The 15641-nt window shown below is 46.3% G+C and overlaps 1 protein-coding gene across 1 annotated transcript; it reads right to left on the bottom strand.

Annotated features, from left to right (window-relative positions):
* Positions 1-11115: 11115 nt before the first annotated feature.
* Positions 11116-13053, bottom strand: LOC143803692 (protein FAM200C-like). The gene has a single exon (XM_077281471.1). It carries the CDS (start codon positions 13051-13053, stop codon positions 11116-11118), a length of 1938 nt encoding a protein of 645 aa, XP_077137586.1.
* Between the last annotated feature and the right edge of the window lie 2588 nt (positions 13054-15641).

Below are 15641 nucleotides of genomic sequence, written 5' to 3' on the forward strand. Positions count from 1 at the left end.
ATGCAACTCAGCATTCTGTCTCCTCCAAACACGACGAGTTTTGTTTCTTCCAAACAGTTCTGGGACCACCGTAACAAAGTCTACCATCAGTAAAACACTACGCCACCAGGCACTCAGATCCTGCAGTGCCAGACGTGTCCCCCAGCTTAATCCAGTACATGTCTGGACACATCTGAAGTTTGCTAGAGAGCATTTGGATTATCCAGAAGAGTATTGGGAGAATGTTCTATGCTCTGATGAAACCAAAGTAGAACTGTTTGAAAAAAAAAAAACTCGTCGTGTGATAGAGTAGTAATGGCACCTGTTTGAACGTGTTATCCGTAAAAAAGACACCTGTCCACAACCTCAAACAGTCACACTCCAAACTCCACTATGGTGAAGACCAAATAGCTGTCGAAGGACACCAGAAACAAAACTATAGCCCTGCACCAGGCTGGAAAGACTGAGCCTGCAATAGGCAAGCAGCTTGGTGTGATAAAATCAACTGTGGGAGCAATAATAAGAAAATGGAAGACATACAAGACCTCTGATAATTTCCCTCGATCTGGGGCTCCACGCAAGATCTCACCCCATGGGGTCAAAATGATCACAAGAACGGTGAGCAAAAATCCCAGAACCACACAGTGGGACCTAGTGAATGAAAAAACACAACAAGATAAAAAGTTATTAAAATTGCACAGTAGGTTTGTTAAATTAGATATTGGGAAAAATGGATAGCCAGGTAGGGAAAAATAGAAATTTTAATGCTCTAATGATATAAACCTGAACTGGTACAATGTGTACAAGGATCAGTCCAAAATCAAAAAATATAGTCAAAATTTTACATCGTTTGGGTATTTTCTGTTTAATAGACCCCTCAAAGTCACTTTTGAGGTGGTCCCTAAAAAAAAATTGGTGTTGTAAATTTTGTTGTAAACATGAGAACTTGCTGGTCACATTTTAACCCTTATAACTTCCTAATAAAAAAAGTTTCAGAATTTGTGCTGACGTAAAGAAGACATGTGGGAAATGTTATTTATTAACTATTTTGTGTGACATAACTCTGTGATTTAACCCCTTTCTGACATCAGACTTAACAATCCGTCCCTGTGCCCTGGACCTATTTGACCAGGGACGGATTATTACATCTGAGCCCACACATGGGGTGTGCGGGCGATCGTAGCCAGGGATCAGCTAATTCTGACAGCTGACACCCGGTACTACGTTCCAGGAGTGGTCACATGAGAGGCTCTCCAAACGCAACATGGTGTCCGCCAATTGTTCCAGCAAATTTTGCATTCAAAAAGACAAATGGCGCTCCTTCCCTTCCGAGCCCTGCCGTGCGCCCAAACAGTGGTTTTCTCTCTCATATGGGGTATCAGCGTACTAAGGAGAATTTGCACAGGAAATTTTGGGGTCAATTTTTTAATCTTACCCATGTCAAAATTAAAAAAATTGGATCTGAAATAAAATTTTATGTGAAAAACGGTAAATGTTAATTTTTTTCCACATTCCAAAATTCCTGTCAAGCACCTGAAGGGTTAATAAACTTCTTGAATGTGGTTTTGAGCACCTTGAGGCATGCAGTTTTTAGAATGGTGTCACACTTGGGTATTTTCTATCATATAGACCCCTCAAATTGACTTATAATGTGATGTGGTCCCTAAAAAAAAATGGCGTCGTAAAAATAAGAAATATCTGTTCAAATTTTAACCCTTATAACTTCCTAACAATAAATAATTTAAGTTCCAAAATTGTGCTTATGTAAAGTAGACATGTGGGAAATGTTACTTATTAAGTAATTTGTGTGACATATGTAACAAGGGCGACCAGGGGAGTAGTTATGGCCGAGGCACAGTTCACCAACAGAGTCCCCTGAGCAAACATTCAGCGAGCACCCCCGGCTCCTTGTACATGTAATACGGGAGTGATGCAGTTTTTCCCCACAGATTACCTTCTCTTCTGGTCACAGCAGTCCAGATGTGTCAAAGCACACCAAGGGAACTCTTGTCCAACAGGGAAAATTAATTCTTTAATGAACAGTGGTGAAGAAGCAATAATAATGAAAGAAGAAGAAGAGCACGAGTACAACACTGGTTTTCCTACTCTCTCCCTTTCACGCTCTCCAACTGCACCCACAGCAGCTGCAGCAGCAAAAGATTAGAGGAATTCCATGTGCCGGTATTACCCCTTCAGAAGCGGGGCCCTTTCAGAGTCCTGAGGCCCTTGTTGCAGTCCTTAGCCCTGTTGTCCATTCCTTAGTCCTTTGTCCAGGGCAACAGACCTTTCCTATCCTGGGGGCCTGGCAATGCCCCATCTGTAGAGCACGTCTGCCCTGGCCCACATATCTGGGCAGTTCTGAGGAAGCAACAGCTTCCTCTCTCCTTGTGGCTGCAAGTCCAGCTTCCCTGCTGCTGCTGGAACAGCCCCTATTTTAAATTTTGCCTGTCCCTAACTCTGAAGAGGCAATTTGCATATTATATTTCCCAGAGGAGCATTGCATGGCGAATAAGCCTCCTTACCTTGACAAGCCAGAGCTGATATGTCACTCTCCATAAGGAGAAACGTTGCCCTACTCTGCAATAGTGACACATATAGGAACATTATACATTGCATATACATTGTGGCACCCCATGAGTCCGGTTGCCACAGTGGCATTGCCTCCCTCACAGGGGGTGATGTCATGCCTGGAAGCAAGGAGAGGTCCCCTTACCAGGTAACACCAGCATCCAACACTTTTTCCTTTGTCCAGACCAGAAGGGGGAGCTCTAACACCCGGTTTCAGGGGAGCTTCCCTATAAGTTCTGGCCTGGAGGCAGGGTTAGTGAATCTGAGGGAGTGAGAGGATAGGAGAGATGTCGAGGAGAACCTGGGGGTGGAGCTGTAACCAAGCCCACCCCAGAGCTGAGCGCTAGAAACCGTACACCGGAGTCCGTGGTTGCGCGGGTACTGAAGTCCCGGCAGCTAAATTAAGAGGGCAGAAGACTGCAGGTCTCCTGGCCCATCTAACATTCAGCGGCACAACAGCATCCCAGAGCCCAGAGCCACCACGAAGGAGCAACAACTGTAATAGGCTCAAGCGGCCTGCCATACGGGTACTGTTTTATTTTAACTGCCAGACAGTGAGAGGAACTTGAGCAGAACTTAAAGCACCAAGGACCTAACAGGACAACGCAGTAGGAAAACCTCCGAACCCACCTGGCTAGGTGGATCCTAAATTGCTTCCAGGCTGCCCGGATCTCCATTACCATCTGTTACCTGTGCCCTGGACTGCACCTTCAGCCATCGAATAAAGGTAAAGAGAACTACAGCCCTTGTGTCCTCCAGTCATTTCTCGCACCCTCAGTCCTGCACCCAACATCCACGATCCCTTACAACAGTACCGGTAGCCCTACGGACCCGCTCTACCTGTGGGGAGCAGAACCATCCCAGCTGTGTCACCATCGGCCCCAGTGGTCCCCTTAAGTAGGGTCGGCCATCCATTGCTGAACACTACAGGTGGCGTCACCTTAAGTCCCCTATAAACTTTCCCTCATTATTTTATTGCACGCCCAGGGCCACGATCCGGGTCACTGCTGCCATAACAACCCCCTGAAGAACTGCCCGACCCGGACCAAGTACCTAGTACCAAGGACCAAGTACGCCCTAATGGGAGTCGCATTTTGACGCCGTGAACAGGATGTTATAGCCCAGTACCACCGGGTCCTGTGTGCCATAAACTTTATTGAACTGTGTGGTAACCACCATTATAACGCTGGGCGGTGTGTTAGAAGCAGAACGGGTGTGTAGTTGTGGGCAGAGCCCAAAAGAGGGCATGAAGAGAAGCCCTGCCCCAGGAGGTAGGAGGCCCCGACATGGACACCCTCAGGAGCTCAATCCATTCCGCCTGTGGAACAGCCATTTACTACAGTAACGATACCCAGAGCCTGGCTGAGGTTCACTAGGGGGGAAGAAAATGTCCAACCCAGATGGAGATCCAGCGGTGGCCACAGCTGCTGCCCCCATAATGCCACTCTCAATACCGTACATACTGGGAGCGGCCTGATTACCACATTACTCAGAGGAGTCGCAGGCCCTGAGCAATTTCAAGGAGAGACTATGTAGTTTGTTTGAAGTGTAGCCCCTGTCTGAGAGTCAAATCGTCAGCATCCTCACTGGCCAGTTAACTGGTGTGGCCCAGAGAGAGGTAAAGTCCTGGTAGGACACTGATAAAAGAACTGTCAAGCAAATCTTGGACAGGCTCAAGGACACCTTTGACACCTGCACTGCAGCAGAGATAAAAATGAAATTCTTTGGGTGTAAACAAAAGGTGCAGGACAGTATTTTGGACTATGCCCTTAATCTTCCGGAGGTGCTGCAGGCCATAAGGCAGGTTGACCCCGACAGCGTGCAGGATGAGGATAGATTGCTAAAAGAGCAGTTTATTGCGGGACTCCTGTCCAACACCCACAGGATACAGCTGCGCATCATGGCCCTACAAAACCCTGACCTGGACTTTGCGCACTTTAAGGATAGGGCCATGCGAGTGCTGCATGAACCAAATTCCAGCGATGTTGTGCCACCTAGGCTCCCAGTAATTACATACCAATAGTAGGTGGCATCCTGTCCCCAGACCCTCGTTGAAGCTGACGCACAGACCCTTCTTCAGAACTACGTCTCCAGGTCCAGGAGTTGACCAAAAGTGTGGCTGCACTAGCCAAAACCATGCAGTGCATGCAAGTGTCCCCAAAGGAGAAGATCCAGCTGGCCTCCAGCCCAGATGACGTCCCATGGTGACGACGGAAGAGAATCCCACCGACCAGAGGGAGAGACAGCGATCGCTACGACAAGGATGGACAGCCTATCTGCTGCCGATGCGACAAGCGGGGCACATTGCAAGATTCTGCAATTTAAATGAGCAACCCCTGGGGCAGAGGGCCAACCCCCATAAGTAAGACGACCAGGCCTGCAAAGCTGGCGAGACAAGTACGTGGGAGGACGGCGGGTCCTGCCCATCGTAATTGAAGGCATCCCGATGAATGCTTTACTGGACACCAGCTCCAAGGTGACGACTATGCCATGTATTCTTTGCAAATGGTACTGGGCAGACTCTGATATTACCTGCAGCTCTGAATTTGATCTGACAATAGTCGCCAGCAATGGTCAGCCTTTGCCACAAGTGGGGTATAAAGAGGTGACCATTAAGGTGGGGCGAGTAGAGTTGAAAGCCCAAGGTCTGATAATCGCAGATATTGATTGGCGAGAATGTAACCCAATGATGACCCTAGGTACCAATCTGATAGAAAATTCTCTTGGCAAAGTTATTGTTTTATTGCAACAGGTAGCCGAGACCGCCAGTTCCAGTCAGCAGCATGCCCTGCAAAAAGAGATCAAAACCCTGATGCAGAGGCAACAAGTAGAGCTGTCTGGTGGAGAAGTCGGTATCCCAAATAAACACCCTTTGTAACCAGTTACCCAATCCAGAAACCTCCCCCATGGCCTTTTATAGACAAATGGCAGCGAATCGAGAGATTTATTCCACTCCCCGAAGAGATCTATTACACTTACTTCGAGTAAAAGCTGGGGAGGGGTATTTTCCAATTATTGAGGGTGGCATAACCTATAATGTGAATTTGGACGGAGGAACAAATGAGAGTGGTGTTGATTTCTGCAATGCTTTAAAAGATTGGGTACAAAATAGACTAGCGGACCAAGCTACCTTGAAGTTTTATGGGTGTCTTATGGTAGTGTTTAAAGATTTGGGATTCTCACTGTATAATAAAGCCCATTCACACCTTTTTGTGGCAGCTTTAATGTCCGGCCTCAAATCTGAATTGAAAGAGGCAATAATGTAAGTTAGACCTGATATCGAGACTTCTACTCCGGATGATGCATTGAAAATAGTAAAAAGTTTTCAAAAGAATTTAGTCCGCTCTGCATCAGCAGGGAAATCAAAGGTTAAACCAGTAGCCACAGCGATTCCTGCTCCAACCCTAGCCCCCACCTCAGCTGTAAGCACACAGCTCGTTCCTTATCCGTGGCCTGCCCAGCAGCAGACTCCAGCTCCTGCCCTCCCACCTTACACAAATTCAGTTCCCTACTCCAATATCCCTTTTAACCCTATGTCTGGGAATCCCGCTCCCCAGTCCCATCGCACCAGTTCTCACTTGCAGTGCTGGCGCTGTGGCCGACCCGGGCACTTTCAGAGAGATTATCACACTCCTGCTGACAGATGCTACCTTCAAGTTCCCCCTTCCACTCGTAACCTGAATGTTGGGAACTCTGGGGGATACTCTGGTTACGGATAGCCTCAAAATCCTGATAATCGCCCATACTGAAGGGGTGGCCAACCAGGGTCTGCCATCACAATGTCCTCCACCAAACCTGGTGCCCCTTTTCCCAAAGTCCATCAATACCCTTTGAAACATGATCAGGAGCGGGGCCTCAAGCGGCAAATATAAATGTTACTCGATAATGGGGCCCTGGTACCCTGTGTTTCCCCATGTAACACGCCCTTGTTTCCCATTAAGAAAAAAAACCCACCCGGCCAACCCCCTGTGTACCGGTTGGTACAAGATCTACGGGCAGTTAATGCAGCTATGTTCTAGAAATTCTGGTGGTGCCTAATCCACATACTCTTTTGTCCCAGATACCTCAGGATGCTGCTTGGTTCACAGTCATCGACCTTGCCAATGCCTTCTTCAGCATTCCATTACACCCAGATTGCCAGTTTCTGTTTGCATTCACTTATCAGGGACGACAATTGACGTGGACAGTTATGCCACAAGGGGCCCAAAACAGTCCCAATCAGTTTGCAAAAAATATGGGCGAGTGTCTTTTACCCTGGCAGTTAAAACACCCCCATGTCACGCTGCTTCAGTATGTGGATGATCTTTTGTTTTGTGCACAAACAGAGCAGGAAGCCATTGCTGCCACTGTTAGCCTCCTCAAGTATCTGGCAGATCTGAACTGTCGGGTTTCGGCTTCAAAACTTCAGTTTTGCCTCGGTCAAGTGATATTTTTGGGTCACTGTCTCCTTCAGGGTGTCAGACACCTCACAGAAGAAAGAAAGATAGCCGTCAGCTCCCTTCCTTTTCCGAAAGATGAGATTGAACTCCAGCGTTTTCTTGGACTATTGTTATGATCCATAGTGGCTGAGGATCACAGATAGGACTAGCTAAGTTACTGAACATAGAACAAGCTCTAGGGAGGTGGTAACTGGACTGACCGCAAAACCTGATCCTAACCAAACACACTAAAGGTAGCCGGTGAACGTGCCTAAATTCCTGGACGTCTCGACGCGGCCTGAGAAACTTGCTACCCCTATAGAGAAAGTAAGACCTCACTTGCCTCAGAGAAATGACCCCAAAGATATAGGAAGCCCCCAACAAATAATAACGGTGAGGTAAGGGGAAAATACAAAACGTAGAAATGAAAACAGATTCAGCAAATGAGGCCCACTAATACTAGATAGCAGAAGACAGGCAGGGAACTGTGCGGTCAGTAAAAAACCCTATACAAAATATCCACGCTGAGAGTTCAAGAACCCCCACACCAACTAACGGTGTGAGGGGAGAAACTCAGCCCCCTACAGCTACCAGCAAGCAAGGAAATCACATATTAGCAAGCTGGACAAGGACAAATAAATAACCAAGAAACATATTGAACACTGATGAGCAAAAAATAACCAAACAGAAACTTAGCTTCTCTTGGCGAGACTGATAACGAAGGAATTCAGGAGCGATCAAAATAGCACTGAATACATCGACAGCAGGGAACCACTGATAGTCCAGGTGAGCTAAATAGGGAACCAGCTAACAGATAACGAGACAGCTGATCCAGCCTCAGACCTGCAGAATGACACAAAGAGCCACCAGAGGGAGCCCAAAGACAGCACTACACAGTACCACTTGTGACCACAAGAGGGAGCCCAAAAACAGAGTTCACAACAGACTATGTACTTATTGTGGTCAGACACCGGACGCATCCCGCATAATGCAACCTCTCTACAATGCCTTAAAAGACAGCATAATGATCTATAAGGAAAGATCACCGGTTTGTATGGAAAGCCTTTATCATGCCTTCTCTGAATTAAAGCGGCTTATTGCTTCCGCCCCTGCCTTGGGCATCCCGGACTATACTCTACCGTTCCATTTGTATGTGTCTGAGAATGAAGGACACGCTGCAGGGGTACTCACACAATCACATGGCAATAGGCAACGACCAGAGGGCTATTATTCGGCCCACCTTGACCCCGTGGCCCGGGGCATCACCAAATTGCATGAGGGCAGTTCACGCCACTCACTCGTTGCTTAACAAGACTGCAGACATAATTCTTGGATATGAGACGCACATTTTTGCCCCGCATGATATTGCGGCAATACTGACACTCCAACAGCCAAGACATTTGACTGTACAACGACACTTGCGGCTGCAGTGTTCACTCCTTTTGCCTGACTACGTCAAGTTGCATCGCTGTGCTGCAATGAACCCCCGCTACTTTACTGCCAGTCCCCAAGAAGGATGGCAGTGATGAGGATTACCTCCAACATGACTGTTCCCAACTTCTGACTGAAGAAACAGCTACTCCGTCAAATGTCAGCGAAAATCCACTTCCAAATCCTGATCTGGTGTTATACACGGATGGTTCAAGATGTGCTGATGAGTTTGGCAGATTCCACACTGGATACGCTGTTACTATGGAAGACACTGTAGTGCACGCAGCTGCACTCCCTCACAGTCAGCACAAGAAGCAAAACTTCAGGCTCTGTCTACTGCATGTGTTCTGGCCAAAGACAGGCGTGTTAGTATATACACGGACTCACAGTATGCATTTGGTATTGCTCATGATTTCAGAGCCCTATGGGCCAATCGAGGGTTTATTACTACTGCCGGGACTCCAGTGAAGAATGCTGAAGCTGTTAAAACCCTCATGGACTCAATCAAATTACCTCCCCAGGTGGCCATTATCAAGGTCAAGCGGCACGGTCCTAGGAACAGTCAACAGACGCCTTTGCGGATATGCAAGCAAAAGCTGCTGCTCTCCTACCCGTTGAACTGACCATACCAGCTATGGTGACCACACGCTCTGAGCGTAAACAGTTGCAAGAAACACTGACTCTACAGGAACCTGATGATCTACGCCAGACTGAGGTTTTCTGTCGGACCCCGCGAGATCGCTTAATGACGATGCAGAGAATGTGCCCAAAGGAAGAAGTGAAGCAGTGGAAGGCTGATGGAGCATGTATGGGCAATGGTCTCTGGAAAAAGGACCAACTTGTGTGTCTCCCTAGGCGGATCTACCCTGCTATTGCCACGTGGGCACATGGGCCCACACATCGAGGAAACAAACCAGGCCCTTGCCCTGGTACAAAAATTCTACTGGGCTCCAGGTATTTCTACAGTCCTGACAGCACTCAACCATGCATGTAACATCTGTCAGACATGCAATCCCGGTCAACTTCAATGTGTACCCCCAAAGCACCTTGCTAAGCCCGACAATCCTTTCCAAAGGCTCCAAGTGGACCACATCACGTTGCCTAAGTCCGGAAGGTATGAATATTGTCTAGTGGTTGTCAACATGCTCTCCAGTTGGCCAGAAGCATTCCCCGTTACCAACATGACTGCAAAAACTACAGCAAAGATACTGGTGATGGAAGTCATAAGCAGATATGGTGTTCCAGAAGTCGTTGAAAGTGACCAAGGCCCAGCCTTTTCTTCTCATGGGTATCAGGAGGTTCTGACAATGCTTGGATCCACTGTAGCCCTCCATACTCCGTACCATCCACAATCCAGTGGGAAAGTTGAGAGGCTGAACGGCACACTGAAGGGACAATTGACCAAAATGATGCAGGAGACTACGGCTCCATGGCCAGAGCTCCTACCCATTGTACTGTACCACATTTGTACTACCCCTATTGCAAAACATGGCCTGTCCCCATATGAGCTATTGTTTGGTGCTAGGACCCCAGTTGCAAATTTCCAGCCTCAGCAGTTATCAGAAGAAACTGACCGTGCTGTTCAATATGTTATTCTGCTTAGTAAAAATCTTGCTAACACCCATGCTCTAGTTTCTTCTTCCCTTCCAGATTCAGCAGAAACCGACACTTGTCACAACTTGAAGCCTGGTGATTTTGTGGTCGTGAAAAGGCATGTCAGAAAACAAGGACTAGAACCCTTGTATGACGGTCCTTATCAAGTCCTCTCTATCACTCCTACGTCAGTAAAGCTGGAAGGAAGACCGACGTAGGTCCACGCATCGCACTGCAAGCTGGTTAAACAGACTAGTGGCAGATAAAGGGGCATAATGTTTTGGTTTTTCCCTTTGGGGAGACCACATGTAGTACAGATGGGTATAGCCCATGGGTCAGGAACCTGTTTGGCTAAGAGAGCCGTAAACGCCACATATTTTGAAATATAATTCCGCGAGAGCCGTACAATATGTTTAAAGGGCCATTGACAGATCAATCGCTCCAATGTTCACTTAGTACAGCAAGGAATGCTCCTCCCTGCTGTATAAAGCCACAACTGGACTGAAACAATGGTAATTAGCAGTAAAAAAATTAAATAAATAACTTACATTGTGAGCTTGCGATGCATGACATCAGTCCAGCAGTCTGGCTTCTTCTTTTTCCTGCGCATGACTGGAAGCTGGCATTCTTCCCACCGGATGTTAAGAGAATGCCAGCTTTGAGGCATTCGCAGAAGAAAGAAGCTGGAATGTTGGACATGTCACACAACGCATTGTCAGTTATGTCAATTATCTATTTTATTATTTTACAGCGAATTATTGTTTAGGTCCAGCGGTGGCTTAGTGCAGCAGAGAGGAACACTCCTTTGTGTACTAAGTGACCGCTGGAGCAATTGTATCTGTCAGTGGCCCTTTTAAAAGTGTTGGTCTTACAGAAAATGAACAAAAAAGAGAGGCTCAGACCCATAGGGAACTAAAGCATTTACTACTTAAAGTGGTACATACAAGCAGGCACACCCAGCGTAATAAATAATTGAACTTTATTAAATAGTCTCACTGTACATAAAGTGCACACATTGACTTGTATTTAATTTTAAAGAACAACAAATCTCCGAACTCTTTTTTTTATAACATAATAACGTTTTAATGCTGTTGCTAACCAATGATGAATAGAATACTTCCTACCATTAATGTGACTTCTGGTGCTGCATGGATTTGCTGATGGCTTTGTAATCTGGTTCATACGTGGTGAGGTTTAGCTTCATGCAGGCGTTGAGACTTCCATCCGTTAAACGTGAACGTATGTTAGTCTTGATGTGCTTTAGATGTGAGAAAGACTGCTCGCATGCATAGGTAGAGCCAAACATTGTCAGTACAGCAATACCCACACGCTGCAGTGTTTGGTATGTGACAGGAAGTGCATTCCAAGTTTTGACAATCAGCTGGTCTGCATGTTGGAGTTGTTTCATTTCTCTCCACTTGTGTTTGCTTGCCAACTCTGCTTGCTGTCGTGCAAGTTTTTCCAAATCTTCATTAAGTGATTTAAACTTATTCACCCACATGTCTGAAGCCTTCAGGTCAGCAGCTTGTAGCTCAAAATCTCTGATGGAGACACCAGGGATATAACTCAGGTCAGTGCTGTCCAGTGCACACTCATGTGGATGAGTGATGAACTTAAAAAGACGAGTGTGCTCACGAAATTCTCCAAAGCGCGCTTTGAATGATTGCAGGAGATTGGATGTAAAGCCTGCTAGCTGCTGAATATCAAGATGTTGTGCAGGGTCATTTGCTGTGCATGCATCTTTAAACTCTCCCAGTTTTTCAAAGTGTATTAAACGACCTGTTTCAATGTCTGCGATAAACAGTTCCAGCTTATTTTCAAATGCAAACACAGCTTGTTGAAGCGATAAAACTGTATTACCAACGCCTTGCATTTTCACATTGAGCTGGTTCAGATGTTCAGTCATATCTACAAGATAGAAGAACTTCAGGAGCCACTCAGTGTTGGACAACTCAGGATGGTCAACGTTTTTCATTTCAAGAAAAGTTCGTATTTCACTCAGACAAGCTGCGAAACGGCTGAGCACCTTCCCTCTTGACAGCCAGCGCACTTTGCTGTGCAGAAGCAGACCAGGATAATTATTCCCAACTTCATCCAGGAGTGTTTTAAACTGGCGATCATTTAAAGCACGGGCAACAATAAAGTTGACCACCTGAATGACAAGTGACATCACCTCACCAAGCTGCTCACCAAACATCTGAGCACAAAGTGCCTCCTGATGTAGGATGCAGTGAAAACTAAGGATAGGTCTTTTTTCATGTTCACGAAGAAGCGCTACAAATCCTTTGTTTTTTCCTACCATGCATGGAGCACCATCAGTACACACTGAAATAAGTTTATGCATTGGTAGATTTTTTTCTTTAGTGAACTCAGTGAATGACTTGAACAAATCATCCCCTCTTGTTGTCCCTTTCAGAGGCAAAACAGCAAGACTTTCCTCATGTAACGTGTCACCGACAGCATACCTTGCAATGATGCTGAACTGAGATATATGGCTTACGTCAGCTGATTCATCCAAAGCAAGAGAAAAGAACAGAGCTGTATTTATGTCCTTCACTTGGGATGCCTCAATCTGATTTGCCATCATGATGGCACGGTCATGAACTGTTCTTGCTGACAGAGGCATGTCTTTTATCCGTTTGATAATCTTGGCTTTATCCGGAAAATCATCAAAAAGTTCATTGGCAACATCAAGCATAAATGTTTTGGCATACTCCCCATCTGTGAATGGTTTTCCGTTTCTGACAATTGCCAAAGCACCAACAAAGCTAGCCGAATTTAAGTCACCTTGTTGGGTCCAAACTCGAAGTTGCTGCTGACTAGCTTGCACTTTGCACAGCAGCTCTTGACAGGCTTTCTTCCTGCTGTCCCCTGCAGGATATTTCGATGCAAATGAAGCATGGCGCGTGTCAAAGTGGCGCTTTATATTTGACCGCTTCATGGATGCAATTTTATCATTGCATATAAGACAAACTGGTGAACCTGCTCTCTCCACAAAGGCAAATTCGTCTGTCCACTCCTGCTGAAAAGTACGATACTCCTCATCCTTCTTTCTTTTAGCCATCTTCTTCAATAAAGGGCAGTACTGTGGGGTGAAAAGAAGGCTCTGAGTCATTATTTCTTTAATTTGTGGATTTGTCTGCAAGCAGGGCCAACTCCAGGTTTCTTTTGGTCCTTGTGCTATAGAACTTTAGTAGACCTCTAGAAGAGCTGTCTTCTTTTTGTCACGGGTTAGTCGGGTGCTGACGCCGGCCGTGTTCAGCTGTCACTTTCAATACCCCAGCATGGCCCACCATATGGGTAAGATGTCAGCTGTAGGGATACCTACTACACCCCAGTAGCCCCCCCCCCATCCAGTGACTACAGGTGGTGTGCCCTTACCCATACCTATTACACCCAGTGACTACAAGCAACATCACCCACCCCTGCCTACGTACCTATTACATTCAAAACATCATAATTTTATCTAATAAAGCCCCATTTGTGTTTAGATATTTTCTTACCTCAAATTTTATCCTTGGGGGGAGTCTGCAATTTGATTGAAGGTCGCTTCTTCTCAACTTGGTGTTCTTCACCAATATGGCGCAGATAGCTTCACAACTTCCAGTCTTTCCGATGAAAAAACAGTCACTGAGCAAAGAAGAGACACTGTGACAGGAACAGTCAAAACTCCTCTTCTGGGACATAAATCTGAGGTCAGAACAATAGGTAAGTATAAAGGGGCTTTATTAGCTAAAAGGAGCAAGTACTTCAGCAGTGAATGTAGCTCATTGCTGAACTAATAACTCTGTTTTTGTATCAAAGTGACATTCATTTTAATTTAACACAGCTTATCTTGATCACTTTATTGAGAGTTTGTCACACAAGCTTATTGTTTCTCACATTTTCCCATATATAGAATAACCCACATTCACACAGAGTAATACAGCACAGAAAATTGCACTCCTCAGTGCTGCCTGCGTGAGGCTAGATAGCACAAGGGCTGTGTATACTGCCCAATTTCAGTCCAGAAATGCTGCAGCATTCCTCCTGCCACTGAGCTCCTATTGACATAAAGACCCTGACAATAAATGTTGCAGGTCTGCGCTGACCTCCTGTTATGCTCAAGAGGAGCTCAATGGGAGCCCACAGGACTCGCAGAAGCATTTCTGCACTCAAATTGGGCAGTATACACAGCCCATGTTCATCGCGCCAACACTGAAGAATGAAGTACAATTTTCAGTGCTTCATTCCTCAGTGTGAATAGGAGCCTAAGTGTGCCAAAAATCTAGTTTCTCTGAGAATAAGACAGTCTTATATTACTGTCACCCAAAAACGTGGGGTGTCTTAGAAAACACCTGGTGGAAGCGGTGGGCTTCTAACAGTAGAGGACCACCACTGATGTCACAGTCCCATCACTGCTATCCGCTGCCTGTATACCGCTGCCTGGAATAGTGGAGGCTGCAGCGCTGGCTGTGATAGGATTGTGCAAGATGTCACATCCTATCACCTCCACCGCAATCCTGGAAAGCACAGGGGTGTCACTGCCTTAAGTGCTGTATACAGGCATCAGTTAGCGGTGATTGGCCTGTGACACTATTAGGCTGCTTTCACACTGCAGATTTTTTTTTTAAATATGCGCTGATTTTATCTGCTATCCATAGAAGTCTATGGAGACTTGCGGATTCTGCATCCATGCCACAGTTGCAGAATCTGCTGCGATTCAACCTATTGCAGTGTCCTATATTTGGCGGAAGTCCCATAGACTTCTACGGGGCTGCAGATTGCATTCCCGTAAATATAAATAAGCATCAGCATAATGCAGTGAAATCTGCATAGAGAAAATTTTGATTACGGCAGATGTTATCTGCCGCTGATTCAGCGACAGATAAAATCTGTTCTACAGTGTGAACATAGCCATTTCCCCAAATAAAACCTCTCCCTCAGGACTCCCCTGGAATTAAAGGACTTCTGCCACCTATATTTCATGCTTGGGGGCTTTTAAATCATCTCTTGGGGGTATAAGAAACTGATTTAAAGCCCCCCAAGAGTGAACTAGCAGCGATCGGTACCTGCCGAATATGTAGTTATATTCGTTGTGCTCTGCAGCTCCGACTACCGGGTTGATCCCTGCATCTTACGTCACGCTGCTCCCTCTCTCAGAGGTAAATGGAATCTGCTGGCAGCGTATGCGCACCAGTGGCAGCACGACGTAAGATGCACGGTTCAACGCGGAAGTAAGAGCTGCGGAGCACAATGAATATAAATGGAGGGGGTTATGAAGCTCATGTCTCCTCGGTTCAGCAAGCGCCGAGGAGGCAGAGCCGGCGGCGCATGCGTGCTAGAGTGAAAGTATATGCAGCGATCCCACACAGATACGTCATCGGGTGGAATCGCTGCATTATGGGAGAAGGTAAAAACATGGGATAGCGCCCCAATAACATATAGCACGGGTGCCGTTCCTGAGCGCTTTATTACAGCTCTGGGAGACCTCCAGAACTGTAAAGAAGCGCTCAGAACAGATTTTTGCCCTGATAGTGGTCCTTTAAATCAGTTTCTTATGCCCACAAGAGATTAATTTAAAGCCCCCAAGAGTGTAATATGGGTGGCAGATGTTTTTTAAGGCCATATTTTTTTTTGGGGGGGGGGGCTATATAATGGATTATGTGGGAT

Source organism: Ranitomeya variabilis, chromosome 2 (assembly GCF_051348905.1).
Source record: "Ranitomeya variabilis isolate aRanVar5 chromosome 2, aRanVar5.hap1, whole genome shotgun sequence".
Taxonomy (NCBI): domain Eukaryota; kingdom Metazoa; phylum Chordata; class Amphibia; order Anura; family Dendrobatidae; genus Ranitomeya; species Ranitomeya variabilis.

Coding starts and splice junctions, on each gene's coding strand:
- LOC143803692 (XM_077281471.1), bottom strand. CDS start 13,053: ATGGCTAAAAGAAAGAAGGATGAGGAGTATCGTACTTTTCAGCAGGAG.